General features: G+C 29.5%; 1 protein-coding gene across 7 annotated transcripts in view; it reads right to left on the reverse strand.

Moving 5' to 3' along the window:
- Positions 1 to 17,500, reverse strand: part of LOC124955414 (A disintegrin and metalloproteinase with thrombospondin motifs 18) — a 92,175-nt gene that overhangs the window by 58,210 nt on the left and 16,465 nt on the right. For 6 of the 7 annotated variants that reach the window (XM_047509814.1, XM_047509811.1, XM_047509807.1 and 3 more), the window contains exon 2: positions 5,657 to 5,856. In XM_047509814.1, coding sequence (XP_047365770.1) covers positions 5,657 to 5,819 — 163 coding nt within the window. In that variant the 5' untranslated portion in view covers positions 5,820 to 5,856. Of the gene's footprint in view, positions 1 to 5,656; positions 5,857 to 8,252; positions 8,533 to 17,500 lie in introns of those variants that run through there. The other variant, XM_047509808.1, reaches the window with a different exon arrangement.

The following is a 17,500-nucleotide window of genomic DNA, read 5'->3' on the forward strand; positions in this document are numbered from 1 at the left end:
GTTGATAATGTTAATTCGTCGAGTGTCCTGTCATTTTCACAAAATTATCGACGAGTTTCTAATCCATCGATTTGACGGATGGGATTCAGAGTCAGTTTATATTTATACATACATATATATATATATATATATCTTTATTTATTTATTTATTTATTTATTTATTATGCGGTATTAAACCATGACATCGTTGAGCGATAATAAAAGATAGATAGATACGATGTGGGAAAACAAAATGGACGTGATGGATTTTTCCCTTGCGACTTGCATTACTACGGTTTTGTCGTCGATGATGACGCCGGGATCGTTCGATTATTATTTCCTCGTGGGAATGCAAGCTAACTACTTCACTGTCACGACGAGATTGACCCCCTTTGATTATATCTCATTTCACGGTACGTTTATATACTGGAATGGAGCATTTAACAAAAATAAAAAAAGGAAAAAAAAAAAAAATAAAACAAACGTATATCTTCCAACGATCACGGATATATATATATATATGTGTGTGTATATATGTTTGTGTATGTGTATGTATGTATGTATGTATATGTACGTATACAATTTGACCGAAAAAGTCGAAACTCCATTTTTTCTCTTTTTTTTTTCTTTTTTCTTTTCTTTTTTTTTTTTTTTTTTTTTTTTTTTTAAAAATTCTCTCGCACGTTAATACGAACGTTTAAAATTCTTATCTATCTTAACTAACTACATGTGTATGTATAAATATAAATAAATATAGAAAAAGTGCGAGTCATGCGATTTGAAATGAAATATCGAAGGACAGTGTCGTCTCATCGCCTACGCCTTTTTATTCTTTACTTCGTGAAAGAATGAGAAAAGGGTATGAAAGGAGAGATGGGCAGATGGACAGGAAGGTTTCGGTATGTTTTGAGGAGAACGAAAGAAAGAAAGAAAGAAAGAAAGAAAGAAAGAAACGAGCGGGAAAAAAAACAGAATAAAAAGAAATAAACAAAAAAAAAAAAAACGAACGAAGAACCTACGCGTCTCGATTTTCGTGCTGGTTGCTTCGAGCGATCTATAAGATCGAGGGAGGAGAAAGACGAAGTGATGAGGTGAACGAGGAGGAGGAGGTGGTGGTGGTGGTGGTGGCGGTGGTAGTGATGGAGAAGGAGAAGATGGAAGAGGAAGAGAAGGTGGAAGAGGAAAAGGAGAAGGGGATAGCAAGATCCAGCCGTGTAGGATTCATTGATAGCGTTTGCCCACGCTCTTCTACACGCTAGTACGTACAAGTCGCACTTACGTTGCTGCTCTCTCTACGTGGTTTTTTTCTTTTTTTTTTCTTTCTCTTCGTTTTCTTCGTCTTCCTTTTTCTTTTTTTTTTTTGTTTTCTGTTTTTCTCTTTTTCTTCTTCTTCCTTTATCCTCCGAATGAACACGAAGCACCCACGCCACGCCACACTATGCCACGCTAACCCAAGCCAGGCCACGATATGTCAAGCCAAGCCACGCCACGCCAGGCCAGGCCAGGCCAGATCAGACCAGGCCAGATCAGGCCACGCCACTCGTATGTCCTTCCTCTCTTTGCAGATGCACTAGTACGAGGTTGGATTTTCAATGAGCAGCGCTTCCATGAATGGGTCCTACGTCGTATTCTACATCGTCATCTTCATTTTCTTATTTCTTTGATCTTGAGCACATGCTATGCTGTATTTTTGATGATCTCACAGCTTGCTTGCTTATTCGTTTGCTTATTCGTTACTTGCTTGGTTACTTCCTTGGCGCCATACCTTCATTTCAAATTAAATTATTAATCGTAAGATTAAAGTAAATTTTTAGTTTACGTTTTTCTTTTTCATCCTTCTTTTCTATCCTTTTGTTTTGTTAAATTTCAACGAATAATCGTTTTATACGTCTATTATATTTCTTAGATATCACGGGGTATTTTGTACATTTTAATTAGGTCAGTTAATCGTTCCTAATAGAATATTTCACATTTATGTATTATTAGAATATTATATAAAACAATGATTATCTTTTATCATTTAATTTTCACATATTCATATATAAACGTGAACTAATATATGAATATTTTCAAATTTATTCCGACTGTTATTAAAAATCGATACGTTTATGCGCATTTAGGTATCTATAATATAAAATCTTTAAAAACCGATAAAAACTTTTGTAATTGTTCAATTACGATAAATAACCCATTAAATTTTATGAGAAATTGAAAAAACGAAACATTCGATGTTAATTATCGATTGATCACCGATTTAACGAAGTAATAACTTGCCCTTAAAAAAATCCATCCTCGTTAGATATAGTATCAAAAAACAACAAGAAATTGTTCTTTTCACCATGCGTCGATAATTTTCTTTTTCCTCGCATCCATCTCTCCGTACCTCCGTCCCTCCGACTTTCGTTAATACATTTATTAAATAAATTTCGAATCGATCGAGAATTATTCAGTTAACTTTCTCGACGTGCACACGAACGCTAGTATAAGCTAATTTGAAAATTGCACGAGAGAGTTATATTGCCATATAAAAGGAGGACGACTGGGGGATGAGGAGATGGGGATGGGGGGGGGGATGGGATGGGATGGGAGAGAAGAGGAGGAGAAGAGCTGGAGGAGTTTGCAACGAAGGCAAATCGTCCTTGTTTTCCGTAGTTTTAGTTGGTGGTGATCATCTCTATCTTCCTCTCTCTCTCTCTCTCTCTCTCTCTCTCTCTCTCTCTCTCTCTCTCTCTCTCTCTCTCTCTCTCATTCTTTCTCTCTCTAATACCTTGCCGCTCGCTCGCCAAGTTAATAACTTCGTAATAACGAAACGTCACAGAGAGTGGACAGATTACTCGCTTCTCTACGTCTGCCCCGTGGCGTGGCATAGCATGGTATGGCATGGCATGGCGTGGCGTGGCGTGGCGTGGCGTGGTTTGCTTGCTTGCTTTTCTGTGTAAATGACGTTAAGTAAACAACTCTTTGGCCATACAGTAATTTTCCGTGATCATAATAATTGCACGTTAACGAGAGACTAATTTCGCATACGAAATATTATACCGTATTAGTGTTCTACTCTTTACCTCCCCTACCCTCGTCACCAATTCCCTCTTCTCGACCTTCCCTCCTAACGCCTATCCCTCTCCTCTGTCCCACGTCACCAAACCTACAGCGCATATAAGCGTCGTTCTACGTACATATTTTAGATACATACGTATGTACATACATACGTATATAGTTACATACGATAACTATATAAATATGATAAATATATAAGTATAGATGTATGAATTGTGCAAGTTGCATTCTATCCCAGTTATTCAGAGTACAACAATGGAAATAAATATTTACCACCGTCTGTTTGGCTGTACGGACAGAAGAGAGGATTATTCTCGGCTATAATCTACATTCATGAGCGTTCAAGTTCGTATCTAAAACGTGTCTTTTGCGTAGGTGCAAATCTTTTACTTCTTTTTTCCTTTCTTCTTTTTCTCCTTTTTATTTCTTTCTTTTTCTTGTGCTTTTTAATTTTTTTTTTAATTTTCTTTTTAACGAACATTAATCCCGTCGAAATAAATGTTGACCGAAAATGTGTTACATGATCTTCGAAGCGTTGAATCCACGAGGAAAGCTTTTAATCGTAAGGAAAATATTTGTACGGAAAATATTTACGAGAATTGAAGAAGACGATCGATAAAGATCGATTTTATTAACGTTATTATAATATCTTTAATGTCAATGTAATGTAATATTTAACAATGTTTTATTAATATAATTATGATAATAATTAATTGTAATATTGATTGAAATGAGATATTTGAATTGAGAAACTTTCTTATTAAAAATTTGATACTTGAGATTTTGATAATCGAATAAATAATAGAACGAATTTTTTTTTTCTTTACATATATATATATATATATATATATATATATATATATATATATATATATATATATATATATATATAACTCTCTCTTTCTCTCTTTCCCGGTCTCTTTCTTTCTCTTTGTCATTAAACGCATTAAACGAATTTGCTTTACCAAAGAGAAATTAAATTAAGTCGACCGACATATTATTCGCATGATATTATGTAATGGAGTATATGTATATTTCTTTATTTATCGTTCGTTCGATCGATCGATCGATCCTTCGATCCGATTCTATCCTTCAAATTTGCGCTATCGGCAATTTCTTGGCGGTAAAAGATAGGAACTTAAAGATGAGAGGACTTGAAAGTTATGCCGATTGGCTGCAGGCAAAACAGCGTCGATGGTGGTCCAGACGATATCTGAATCTTGATATATTGCGATAAGATCAGCAAAATATCGTGTGGAAATATCAAACGCTTCATAAACTCGATGCCCCAGGCTGTTCATTCTCTCGTTCACAATACTTTTTTTTTTTTTATATATATCAACCTCTCTCTCTCTCTCTCTCTCTCTCTCTCTCTCTCTCTCTCTGTTAGACACATTTTTTTATATTAATCATTTATTAGCGTAATTAAAAATCTAGTTCCAACTTACATGTACGAGATAAATTATTAACGAAATCATCATCATCATCATCATCATCATCATCATCATCATCATCACCATCATCATCATTGTAGCATACATACGTGAATTATTAAAAGCTAAAGATTAGCATTTTACTCCACTTCACTAGATTTCTATCGATCTTCGCTAATCGATAAATCCTTCCTTTCTTTACCTTTTCTTTTCTTTGTCTTCTGAACTTGTTTTTAAAAGGTTAGATGGTATAATGATTAGAAATAATTCAACATGACTTGTCTATCCTTCTTTTTTTTTCTTTTCTTTTCTTTTCTACGTTAGATATGTAATTATAACATTGAAATAGATTTGATTTAACAGGGATTATATCGGAAGTATTTATTTAAACAATAAATATATATATATATATATATTTATTTATTTATTCATTTGTACGAATAAAAATTAGGAAAGAAAAAGAAATAAAGAGAATAAAAAATATAATAAACAATTACCTTCAAAATTATTTCTTTTTTATCTTTGATTTGGATTTCGACTTCGATTTGTTTTTTTTTTTTTCCAATACGAAATACGACGATGATGTTCGTGAAACAATAAAAAAAAAAAAAAAAAAAAAAAAGAAAAGAAAAGAAAAGAAAAAAAGAAAGAAGAAAGAAAAGAAAAAATATTTCAATCGCTCGAAACAATTTTGTTAATAATACGAATGTAATTGGTTTTACTTTTTCAAGTTTTTCTCATCAAATAAACGCGAATGAATAATTTCGTCTTTTATCTTATTCTTTATCGAATTATTGTCACTCGAAAGAGTTTCAATTGGAATTTTTAATTAAAAATTTCATCTACTTCCTTTTTTTATTTTCCTTTTCTTTTCTTTTTTTTTTTTTTTTTTTTTTTTTTTTCTTAATTTCTCGACTAATAAAAATATCTTTTCGTATTTTTCTCTTAAATTTGATGAACGTGTCTCGTCCGACGTTTTTGACGGAGCACGTTTACGTCTAAAAAGTTTATTTCCGAATTCGATTATGTAACTTTTTAAACGGTAGAGGGAGGAGAAAAGGAATTTCTCTCTTAGTTTTTCATTGTAGTAATGCGATCGACAATCGAGGAAAATTTTAAAGGATAGCTACTTACCTGATCATTTATAAATTTTAATTTAAAAAAATATTTAATATTATTTCACTTACCTCTTAAACTAGACGATGATTCTCTTCGTAGACTCTCCGACGTTGTATTAACGACCACGATGAAGATTTGCAATAGAAATAGACTTTTCATCGTCGATTTTCCTTTAAACAATTTAACGAAAAAGTCCATTTCGCCGTGGCCACCATTAGATTCTCGTAACATTTTTCCTTTTTTCACAGAGCGATACGTTATGTGAATTCTGTAAAATGAAATAATTATATTGTAATTGATGAATTTAAAATAAAAAACGAGGTATATTTTAATTTCGATCAATGAACGTCGTTTCATCGTAAGTTCATTGTATTCAATCTGATAAAATTCACAAGATGGGGATTAGATGAAAAATGTCAAAGAAAAAAGAAAAAAAAAAAAAAGGAAAAAAAAAAGAAAGAAAGAAAAGATGAAATAAATAAAACAATAACGATATTTGAACGATTAAATAATTGTAATGAAAAACAAATAATTATAATATCAGACTTCGATGTATTCATTATTTGTGATTATTATATTATTTTTTCTTTTTTTTTTTTTTGCATTGTTAACGTAATTAACATTAATGAGTCAATCATTTGCCAAATCGATTAATTTGATAAAAGAAAAATTGGAGAAATGTGATGGAATGATATAAATTACTTTCTTTTTTTTTTTTCTCTTCTTTAATTCTCTTTCAAATATAAATTCAAATCAACATTGTAAAAGAATGTATTAATGCGAACATAATTTTCATCTAATGACATATAATGCAAATAAAATAGAATAATCTTAGAATAATCGTTATTTATGAAATAAATTATTTCATTTATTCGATGATGAAAAATATTTTATCATTTAATGATATTAAATAATTAGAAAATTAGGGAAATTTATTATGAATATAAAAAAATGAAGATTTCATCAAGTACTTTGTCATTTAAATATATATATATATATAAAAAAAAAGAAAGAAAAGATATTCAAAAAATAATGGCAATCGATTTGACTTATGAATAACTAATTTAACGGAGATTGGCTGACGAATAATTATTCACGTGATATAGAATGCGATATTCAATAAACATTTATTTGCTCTCTTCGATATGTAGAATATTTATAAACGCGGTTTTAAAGTCGTCCCTCGACGGAGTCGTTGATAGGTGATGCTGAATAATCCTACACGTTCGTGAAATTAATGGTTAATGAGAAAAGATACGACTGGTACACTCATTTGGGAACAGAGCATTGTGCATTTTTTATTTTATCGATTTTTCGATTATGAAGAATTCGATTTATATTATATACATCTTTTTCGTATATAAGAATCGATATATATATATATATTTTTTTTTCTTTTTTTTTTTATATACATACATGAATATTGTGTATAATAATATTGATAATCAACAAATTAACCGAGTAGATATTTTTATATGAAATTAAACGTATAATATACATAAATGTATACATAGGTAAATATTTTTCTTGATATATACTTGGAAATATATTCTACGTATAAAATTATTCAATACCGACGAATCAATCAAAATTAATAAAAAAAATCGAACAATATATAATAAACGGATATGTTAATAACGATAAAGAATTAACGACTGAGTCAGACTCGAACGATATGATTTTTAATTGGTAAATAATATTTTGAAAAATCTTTTTACTTAGATACAGATTCATTTTATATACATGCATACATACATACATATATACATATATATATATATATATACATATATATACATATATATATATTAGGTCGGAAACTATGAAACGGGCTTTTTTGTTTAGTTTTTTTATTTTCATTCAACGCCCGTTTCATAATTTCCAACCTTATATATGTATATATATACATACCTACCTACATACATACATACATACATACATACATACATACATACACACATATCTATTTACATACATATATAAATAAATATCAACATACCTATCTACATACCAACATATTTACCTACATATATACATAAATACATACCAACATACTTATCTACATACATATATTCATATATCCATATATACATATATAAATACATATATACATATATTCATATATCCATATATACATACATAAATACATACATACATATATTCATATATCCATATATACATATATACATACATACATACATATATTCATATATCCATATATACATACATAAATACATACATACATATTTTCATATATCCATATATACATACATACACACATACATAAATACATACATACATATATTCATATATTCATATATACATACATACATGCATACATACATACATACATATATATATATACAGATTCGTACATGCAATCGTAACAATTTTAAAAATGTATTTACTTACATACAAGTACATGTAACATACATATATACATATATACGTACATACATACTTACATACATACATACATACATACATACATACATACATACATACATACATACATACATACATACATACATACATACATACATACATACACACATACACACATACATACATACATGTATACATACATACATACACATATACATATATACATACATGCATGCATACATACTGCATACATACATAGATTCTTACATGGATACATACGTAGATTTACTCGACTGATGAATCGCGGGAGGTCCACGAAATTATCGTGTGGGCGGATCGTGAGTGATCTGGAGAAACGGCACGAAGTGAGAGGCACCGGAAATGCGTTTCGAGTTAAACGTTAGAGAAGCGTGGGTACGTTCTGACAAAAAAATGAAGAAAAAATCCATGAAGAGAAAGAGTGGGGGATGACGAAGGATGGATGGATTGGATGGATGGATGGACGAGAATGAAGGAAGGGGGAATCGAATACGGGGGCGGGGGAAAGCGATGGGGGGGGGTGGTTGACGGAGATCGGAGGAGTAACACGAGAAAGCAGTTAAAGCTTCGGAACGAGATTTACTCCTACGAGAATATTCAATATTATTGGATAATTAGATAATTAGAGAGCTGTTAATATTTATGAGCGAACGATCGATCAGCGTTAAGATAATATAATAATTAAATGTATATGTATGTATGTATGTACGTATACATATATGTCTGTATAATAATTAACGAGAGATAGTTGATGAAATGTTTGTAAATAAATCCAAAATTAATCTAAATTAATCTGAAAGAAAGAAAGACAAAAATTACACGCGCAAGATTCTATCCAGAGATGTTATATACGAACGATGAAAATATGTTTATTTGTTCGTTTGGATAAACATTGGGAGGACATAAACATCGTAAAAAGAAAACAAACAAAAGATATAAAATAAAATAAATAAATTTTCTTTTAATCTATTTTCTTTTTTGTTTGATTTTGATTTTGATTTCAATTTTACTTTCTATTTCAATTTCGATTTTGAATTTGATTTCGATTTTTAGTTTCATTTTCACATATACACTTTTATTTTCATTTTCATTTTTATTTTCATTACCTTCGATATTGATTTTGATTATATTTTTGATTTGACTTTTAATTGATGATTTCGATCTCTTTTCTCCGCTTTCAATTGAAATATATGATCACTATATATGATTATTCTATATTCTAATCTGAGTTGAAGATCGTTCGTTTGAACGGGGCAAAAGTGGTGGCAAGGAGAGCAAGGAGGCAGAGTTAGAAGTGACACAATGGACCAATAGATGCAACGTGTTCCCCATGTTTAATGGCCCGTGGACGAGGGACACGTGTTATTATACGCCGCGGACCAATGGGGAAAAGAGTTTTTCCTTACGCGTTCGTTTAACCATAAAAGTATTCTCAAAGGCGTGTCATAATAAAATCATGTCTTATTATTAAAATTCGATCTTCCATCTCTGTTCTTCTGTTCGATATATTATATACTTGTCTTTCTATCTTTATTTCTTTTTCTTCTTTTCTTTTCTTTTGTGTTCTTTTTCTTTCTTTCTTTTTTTTTTCTTTTTTTTCCTTAGATACATTTTTTTCCTAGAATACATCGATTCTATCGTAGTTACGTGTAATTCACTCTCGTCTATGTCCCCATATCGGCCATATCGTTTTGTATTTTATTTCTCTCCTTTTAATCGTATTTTTAATAACGATTGCTGCATTGCATTGAACAGTTATAAAAAAAAAAAGAAAAGAAAAAAAAAGTCTTATTTATTTCTTTTTTCTTTTTTCGAAACCTTAGAAAATTTATAGTACTTGTCCAACGAATTTAGACACGTATCTTTCTCTTTCTCTTTATCCGTCTCTCTCTGTCTCTCTCTCTTTCTCTCTGTCTGTCTCTTTCTTTCTCTCTGTCTCTTTGTCTCTCTCTCTCTCTCTCTCTCTCTCTCTCTCTCTCTTTCTCTCTGTCTGTTTGTCTCTTTCTCTCTCTTTTTCTCTGTCTGCCTGTTTGTCCCTCTCTCTCTCTCTCTCTCTTTGTCTCTCTTTCTCTCTTTTTCTCTGTTTCTGAAAGTATCGATTTCTTCGATTGCAAACGATCGATTCTCCAATCACTCGACGTAATTAATTTAAAAGATAGAGTGGGGTAAGAAACATGCTTTGATGAACGCTGTAAAGCGTAGGCATAACCGCACGAGGATAAATTAAATACTTTGAGGAAAGAAAGAGAGAGAGAGAGAGAGAGAGACAAACAGACAGAAGGAGACAGAGAGAGAGAGAGAGAGAGAGAGAGAGAGAGAGAGAGAGAGAGAGAGACAAGCAGACAGAAGGAGACAGAGAGAGAGAGAGAGAGAGAGAGAGAGAGACAAACAGACAGAAGGAGACAGAGAGAGAGAGAGAGAGAGAGAGAGAGAGAGAGACAGGGAGAGAGACAGAGATATGAAATAAAGAAAAAGAGAAAGCGGATGTTGTAGGTATTCTGAATTTGGTCGAACGAGATTTACACCTACGAGATCCCATCGAGATGTTTTATACGAGTTTAGTAGTAGCAGCTATTAATATGACGCATTACCACTCGATTCTGATTCGATAACGACTACGTAGGAGGGCGGCCTTCCTTTGATCTATCTTCATTTGGGCACTCATGACCCTCAACCTTCTTAAGTAAGTACCAATGTGCTACGTCATCGATTAATTCTTTTTCTCCTTTTATTATTTTTCTCTCTTCGTTTTTCTTTTTTTTCTTTTTTTTTTCCTTTCCTTTTTTTATTTCGTCTCTTTCTTCTTCTTCTTCTTCCTCTTCTCATCTCATAATTTTTTGAGTTACTAACGTAAATAGTCAATAAGTAATTGCGAGAACGGTTAAAATTATTATTATTATATAAGAAATAATTTTTATCTCGCGTTTACGTTAATCTTGGTTTTTCACAAATGATACTGTGATATTTATTATTAACAAGTCGATTTTATCGCGAATGATTTTACGACGATAGAAAAAGATAGAGAATATTTTAAGTTGAACATTTTATTTGGAAATTGATCGTCGAAGATCTTTAATATTTTTGTTTACGATGGAAATTATTTACTTTTGATGATATTGTTGGAGTAAATCATTTTTTTTTTAATATTTTTTATCAACTAGAGTCTCGCACGTTTGTCTGCTTTTTCTTTTCTTTTCTTTTTTTTTTTTTTTTTTTTTTTTTTTTTTTGTAAAATAAGACTATGATTAAAGATCAAATCGAACGTGCGACGATCGATTTAAAAAATAAAAAGAAAATATTAGAGAGAGAGAGAGAGAGAGAGAGAGAGAGAGAGAGAGCGCGGAGGAAAAAATTACTTGACGACTCACGTAGCTCTTTAAATTGATTTTTAACTTGAACGAGATTAAAACGAAAGATACATATTTTAGTTTGAAATATTATTTAGAATTTATCGAAGATTTATAATATTGTAATATCAATGAAATACATGTGAGGATGATATTTTCTTTGGGGGCATATTATCGAAGCAAATATTTTTTTATTTTTTATCGAATAAAATCTCACGTGTTTGTCGGTTTTTTTTTCTTTTTTTTTTTTTTTTGTGAAATTAAGACGATGATTAAAGATCGAACGCGCGATGGTCGATATAAAAGTAAAAAAGAAAATAGTGGCGAGATAAGAGAGAGAAAACAAAAAAAGAAAAAAAAAAAAATACGAACAAAAAGTTACTCGACGACTCACGTAGTTTTTTTGAATTGATTTTTAATTCGAACGAGATTAAGACGAAAGATACATATTTTAGTTTGAAATATTATTTGGAATTTATCGAAGATTTATGATATTGTAGTTTCAATGAGATACACGTGAGGATGATATTTCTTTTTTTTTTCGGGTGGGGGGAGGGGGAATATTATTGAAGCAAATATTTTTTCTTTAGTTTTTATCAACTAAAACCTCGAATGTTTGTCAGTTTTAATATATATATGTATATATTTTTTTTCTTTTTTGTAAACTAAGACGATGATTAAAGATCGAACGTGCGATGGTTAATATAAAAAATAAAAAAGGAAATAGTAACAAGATAAAAAGGAAGCAAAAAGAAAAAAATATGTATTCGATGACTCACGGCCAGTCTTTTAACTTGATCTTTAACTCGAACGAGATTAAAACGATAGATACATTATTCAGTTCGAAAATATTCGTTTGTAAATATTTTTTTTCGATATTCTTTTTTTTTTTTTTTTTTCTTTTTATCGAATAAAATCTTGCACGTTTGTTTCCTTTTTCTCGACTATTTTTTTTCTTCTTCTTCTCCTTCTTCTTCTTCTTCTGTTTTTTTTTCTTTCTTTCTCTTCGTAAAATAAGACTTTGATTACAGATCGAATCGAACGGGACGATGGTCGATATAAAAATAAAAAAGGGTATGGTAGCGGCGAGATAGAATGAGGAGAAGAAAGAAGAAGAAAAAAAAAATGAAAAAGAAAAAAAATGAGAAACAAAAAAGAAAAAACAAAGAGAAGAAAAAAAGAAATAGAGAGAGAGAGAGTGAGAGAGAGAGAGAGAGAGAGAAAAAGAAGAAAAAGTGATTCGACGACTCACGTCGCTCTTGGCAATGTAAATGAAATCGTTCAGGTTCATCCACGTAGAGTAGTAAGGGCTGTCATTATATTCGTACCGAGAGCATACGCTTGCGAATCACAGATGACTTGCAAGAATAGTTTACTTATACGTATGTGCATGTTGAATTATTATTTCCTCTTGCGTGATCTGATGCAAGCGTATGCTCGATCGAGCGCGCGCTCACACGGAAGAACCGTGTATTTACAACGACGATTGAATAGAGACACAATTTCTTTCTTATTTATCGCATTTTACTTAAAACACACACGCAAGTCTTATACAAACAAAATAAACGCTTTGAAAATATGTAGAATTAAGCTTTCAGAGAGAAAGAAAGAAAGAGAGAGAGAGAGAGATAGAGAGAAATACACACATACATATATATGTTTATATTTTTTTATACGAATTATTATTATATTATAATAACTCTATTATTATTATAATAACTAATATAATACATTTTTTTTTAATGAGATTATTATAATAATTATTATAATAACTATTATAATTATCAAAATATATACATATGCATATACGTGCGTGTATACACACACACACACACACACACACACACATATATATATATATTTTTTTTTTTTCTTTTCATGTCCTATATTTTTTCATTGATAATTACAAAAAGAATATTATTATAATTAATGTACATGTATATATAATATATATATATATATATATATATATATATATATATATATATATATTTGTCCTTTATTTTTTCACTGATAAATATAAAAGAAAAATTATTATAATAACTATTATAATAATTAATATACAATAATCATATAAAATCAATCTCGGTGAATTTGATTAAAAGATTTTATTGATGTACAATAATTTCTTTTATTTCAAATAAATAAGAAACAAAAAAGAAAGTATATTTTTCTAAAAGTTATTCAAAACTATCTACATAATATATATTATATATATATGATTATGAGAGTTCGGTAAGTAGTTATCGTATATCAAACATTTTCTTTTTCGTGAGAAAGTCTGCTGTCTACCTATAACATCATTTGTATGTATATATATATATATATATATATATATATATATATATATATATATATATATCTTGAAAAGGATATCGTTCGATCGAATCAACTTCGTAAAGGACATCGTCTACAAAGACACGAGAATATCCGGGCACGATATTCGCTTTGAGAAGGAAAACTGGCGCAATAAAGTGTCGATCGTGGACACCTTTGAGTATCGAAGCTAACGCGTTTGCTGTTCTTGTTGTCGAGTAAATATTTATGCATGATTTATACTAGCAATGCAGCTGAGATTGCGTACTTACTATACACGAATATATGTATGTATGTATAGCACCTATCAGGTCGACAAGGGGCCCTATACTCAGTTCATTGTTTCTCTCTTTCTCTCTCTCTCTCTCTCTTTATTTCTATTTTTTATTCTTTTTATCTCGTTAAGTCATTTTCTTTCTCTCTTTCTCTCTCTCTCTCTCTCTCTCTCTTGCTTTATTTCTTTATTTGTCTCTTTTTTACATTTTCTCTCTCTTTCTCTCTCTTTTCTCTCTCTATCTCTATCTCTCATTGACTGAAAATGATGGATCGAAATGGAACGAAAGGTCATTTACATTTTCGAATTAATCACGATCAGTCATTCGCATCATTCGATCTTGGAATGTCCGACGAATTTGTATTTTTTTGTTAATTAAACCCTCGAGATTCGTAACAAAAACTATGATTAGAAAATTATAAAGAGTATAACTATACACTATCGGATTTAGCATTTGATAAGCCTGAAGCCGTTAAAAATATTTAACGGTGAGGAGAGATGATACTCCTTTAATATAAATCAATTATTTATTTTTATAATATAAATGAATTCTTTAATATTTTCAATTCTAATTGCTCGTACGAGTAATAAAGTGAGAAATATAATCGTCAAATTTGATTATCCAATCGTTGATATAGTAATAAAGATTATAATACTATCATATTAGTATATAAAATAAATATTATAGATATTTAATTATATTTATTATATAATGTAAATTTATAATTTTTGTGTCGCCCGAGGGATCATCTCACTGTTTTACGAGGCCCAAGGCTAATTCTCATTCAACGTCTGCTCGTAAATTCATCACTGACAATTATTTTGTTTATCTTATTTATTATCTATTATTGTTATTGTTAAATAGTTATTATTATTCATGAATTAATATTGAAAATATCCAATGATATATAAATATATGCAAATTTTTTTTTCAAATGTTTTTTTTCTTTTTCGAATTTTTTTTCTTCAAATGCGTGCATGTATTATGTTAGATTAATTAAAATTGGAAAAAATTTTTTTTAATTAACGAAGAATCATTTTTGTATCTTTCATTTTGATATATATATATATATTTTTTTTCTTTATTTTATAAAAACGATTCACGATTTTATACACCGTATATTCGTTTTCTTTGTTTTCATTTCTAATATTTATTTTATAATTTAATTGTAAAAATTTCATCCTTGATAATATAATAATCGATTTATGGTTTATTTTGTATATTAAATCGTATGAATAGAAAGAATTTTTTTTTTCTCTTAATTAACGAAGACTCACTTTTGTATCTTTAATTCTGATATCTTTCTTTTTTAATATTATATTTCTTACAATTTTTATTTCTAATTTTTATTTTATTATTTGATCGTAGAAAACTTGATCCTTCGAATATAATCACCGATTTGTGCTCGGATTTATGTTTCAAGTTATTTTGAATACGTAACGATACATCCGTAGCGAAGATATCGAAAGTTATTAATGGCTGTTTCCTCGTGTAATGTCACTGTGTTAACGATAATTTAAACGTGGCGAATGTTCGAACGTTTTACGAGAATCCATCCGGCCCCTTAATGATATAATAATAACGCGTTTCCATCCCTTCGCAAGTCGACCTTTCATTAAATTCGCCGAACGTTGCTTTTCGTGTTACGATTGACGTTTAGGTACCGCCATTTTTCAAAATGTATCGATTAATCGTTCTCGTTATCATCTTCTCATTAAGAGCGTACTCCGACTTTGTAATTACGCGATAGCAAGAGTAATTTTACGATTTTCTTTACGACACAAAATTTGTTTTTCTATCGTAAATTATATTACATTTTATATATATATGTATATATTTTTTATTAAAAGTAATTTTATATAATATTTAAAGTTACTCATGTTATTTTATCGTAATTAATTTAATATACTCTTGTATAATTTTATAAAAAATGTTACGTTTGTATATGATATAATATTTATATTCGATAATTTATATATATATATATAATATATATATATAATATATATATATATTATATATATATTTTTATATATATATATGTGTATATATGTATATTATATAATCAAAAAATGTTACGTTTGTATATGATACAATATTCATATTCAATAATTTATATATATATATATATATATATATATATATATATGTACATATATATAAAATAAAAGAAATATTAATTTTCTAAAATTATATTTTATATTTATGATTATGAAAAGTATTCGACAGTTAATTAACAGTAAATATATATATATATATATGTATGTATATATATAAATTTTCGAATATGTAAATTATATCATATACATAAGTAACATATTTTATAAAATTATACAAGAGTATATTTATATATAAAGAAAAAAGAAAAGAAAGATTTACTCCCTACACAGTTTTCACTCAGTATAATAAATCAACGATCGTAAGAGAACAATCGATAGGCGGGGAACATTGATGATACAATTGGAAGTATACAATACAAAGTTCGAATAGAATTTGCGGGTTTAATAGGGTGAGCTAAATGTCGATGGTGGTCGATTACACGTAGGCGATTAAAAGGTTCGAGGTTATAAATCGAAACGAATAATCGTGCGGAATAATAACGGGTTTTAACAGGTTTGGGTTTAGATTATGCCCGTCAGTCGGCACACCGTCATGGTTTGATTTACGAACGAACAAAGGTGTCAAAACTATATCGTATGTTTGATTTTGCTCGCGGCGGTGGCAGCGGCGACGATAATGGCGACGTAAGTCGAGAAAAAAAGAGAGAGCGAAAAAAAAAGAAGAGACGAAGAGACGTAATAACGTACTCTCATTCGATGATATCGTAGATATTGTATTATTGATATTAAATTTCGAATAACTTTGAAAATATTCTTTATAATTTAATTCAAATAAGTTTCGTTAAATTATTTCAAACAAATTTGCAACGTACACGAACAATAATTAAACTATTTATCGCTAATCGTATGAAATTAATTAATTATACGCGAATAATGAAATATAAAAGATAACGCGTAAGATAATTTTTATTATATTCATTTAAAAATTTTCTTTCTTCATTTTATTTTATTTAAAAATTTAAGAAAAATGATGGATAGTAGATAAAACGAACGGTAATTTTAAGAGGACAAAGATATATGTATATATATATAGAGAGAGAGAGAGAGAAAAACACGAGCGACGTTTCGCATAGAAAAGGAAAAATGAAAAGGAAAAAGAAAGAAAGAAAGAGAAGAAAAACAAAAAAAAAGAAAAATTTTTTTCTCGTTTAAATTTCGCTTATTTTTAAGCCATCGGAATAAAAGCTTTTTCAGAGGCAAAGAAGAAACAGGGAAAGGAAGATCGCGAAAAGTCAACAAAAAAGGAAAAAAAAAGGAAATCAAACCAAATCAAAGAAAAAAAGAAAAAAGAAAAAAAAAAAAAAGAAAGAATGAAAAAGAAACGAGCAGAGATTATTCTTCGTGCATATGAGAGTATGCATCTAAATTACTTATCTAAATTTAACTCTAATCTCTCCTCCTTCTTCGAATGTTCCTCGACGATTTGAAAT

This window comes from Vespa velutina, chromosome 18 (genome assembly GCF_912470025.1).
Source record: "Vespa velutina chromosome 18, iVesVel2.1, whole genome shotgun sequence".
In the NCBI taxonomy this organism is placed as follows: domain Eukaryota; kingdom Metazoa; phylum Arthropoda; class Insecta; order Hymenoptera; family Vespidae; genus Vespa; species Vespa velutina.